The sequence below is a fragment of the Mesitornis unicolor genome, unplaced genomic scaffold (assembly GCF_000695765.1).
Source record: "Mesitornis unicolor isolate BGI_N332 unplaced genomic scaffold, ASM69576v1 scaffold46282, whole genome shotgun sequence".
In the NCBI taxonomy this organism is placed as follows: domain Eukaryota; kingdom Metazoa; phylum Chordata; class Aves; order Mesitornithiformes; family Mesitornithidae; genus Mesitornis; species Mesitornis unicolor.
In genome coordinates, this window is record NW_010169384.1 from 1,647 (window position 1) to 3,141 (window position 1,495).

The 1,495-nt window shown below is 48.0% G+C and overlaps 1 protein-coding gene across 1 annotated transcript in view; it reads left to right on the top strand.

The window, feature by feature from the left end:
* LOC104536645 (T-box transcription factor TBX5-like) overlaps nucleotides 1-1,495 on the top strand; it is a 16,316-nt gene that overhangs the window by 1,597 nt on the left and 13,224 nt on the right. The window contains exon 2 of the mRNA XM_010179321.1: nucleotides 36-130. Within this exon, the coding sequence (XP_010177623.1) occupies nucleotides 36-130 (95 nt within the window). The remainder of the gene's footprint in view (nucleotides 1-35; nucleotides 131-1,495) is intronic.

A 1,495-nucleotide genomic window follows, 5' to 3' on the forward strand; every position in this document is an offset into this window, starting at 1 on the left:
CAGGGCCTGACTGTCTGTGCCTTCCCCCCTCGCAGGGCATGGAGGGGATAAAAGTGTTCTTGCACGAACGGGAGCTGTGGCTGAAATTTCACGAAGTGGGGACGGAGATGATCATAACAAAGGCCGGGAGGTAAGAGGAAGGAGTGTGAGGGGGTTCCTCGCGTCACCCTGAATATGCAGGTTTGGAGGGGGGTGGATTTTGCTTACGGACACGCATGAGGAAGGGTGCATGTACCCAGCCCCGCTGTCCCTGACATCGGTCCGGTCACGTCTCCCGTGTGCGAGACCCCCCGCCGTGTCCGTGCCACGGCCCCGAGGGTGCCCGCAGAGCCCTGCCCGGCAATGCCCCTCCTTGCCGGGCTGCGTTCAGCAGAAATTGGTTTCTTCTGGCTTCTTTTTTAACCAGAGCAGTTGGGTCGTTAATCCTAAATTCAGGCCTTTGGAAGATTTCCAGGCGAACGCGAGTTGAAAATGCTTGGCCAAAAGCTACCCTTGCTTAGAGCATTATTATTATTATTGTTATTATTACTACTATTATTATTATTTAAAGGAGCAACTCGGCCCTTGCGCGATTTTGCAGTGGCTTACACTGTTTACAGAAGTTTTTTATTTATTATGCACACACTGAGGAAAATAAATCCAAAACACCCGCACCCACCCCATTTAAAAATATTTATGCGTGATCTTAAGCTACCGTTTCTACGTTGCTAGCAAAGCTGTTTAGATGTATAGATGGCTATGTCCGTAAATAAATAGCGTGCGGATCTAACTGCACCCGGATACACATTTCTGTATGTTCGTGTTTGCGTGGGTGTGTAGAAAAATATACAGCCTTGCAAATCCAACTTTACTGGGACTGCGCCTAATCGATTCCATGACCGGTTTAGAAAAGCTGGCCCATGGATTTTTTGTATGTGTACGCGTGTAGATTTGAGTGTCTTTGAGGCGATTTAATATTATCCTTAATTAATGCGTTAAATGGAAGAGTGGCTAAGCTAGTCACACCCAGTAAAACAGTCTCTCCGGTCCCATCAGCAAACTGGGGGCAGCCTGAGAGAGGTTTATTTTCGCTGTGATTTTAAATTTCAGTTTTCGAAGGAAGGGGGAAAAAATCCTCCATGCATATAAATAACGGTAGATTTAAATTGCAAGAGTACAATAAACAACGCAGAGTCAAACTTTCATTTTGCTCTGTCAGCTGACAGACCACTGTTGTGGTCTTCACAAATTTTCCTGAAGAGGGAGGGGAAAAAAAATACCGCGCTGGTTGGATAAAGTTTTAGTGAACAGATTTGTGTCACGGCTTGCCTTCCCCTTCAACCTCGCTGCTGCTGGAAATACTGGGTTTAAAGAAAGGTTTTGGGTCTAAAGGGAAGTGATACCAAGGGGAGGATGCTAGGACTGACGTCCTGCCGACCCCCGGTGCAGAGAGACGTCCCGAAAAATCCGAGTTCATGGGGGGGGGGGGGGGGGGGGAGGGGGGGGGAAAAAAAAC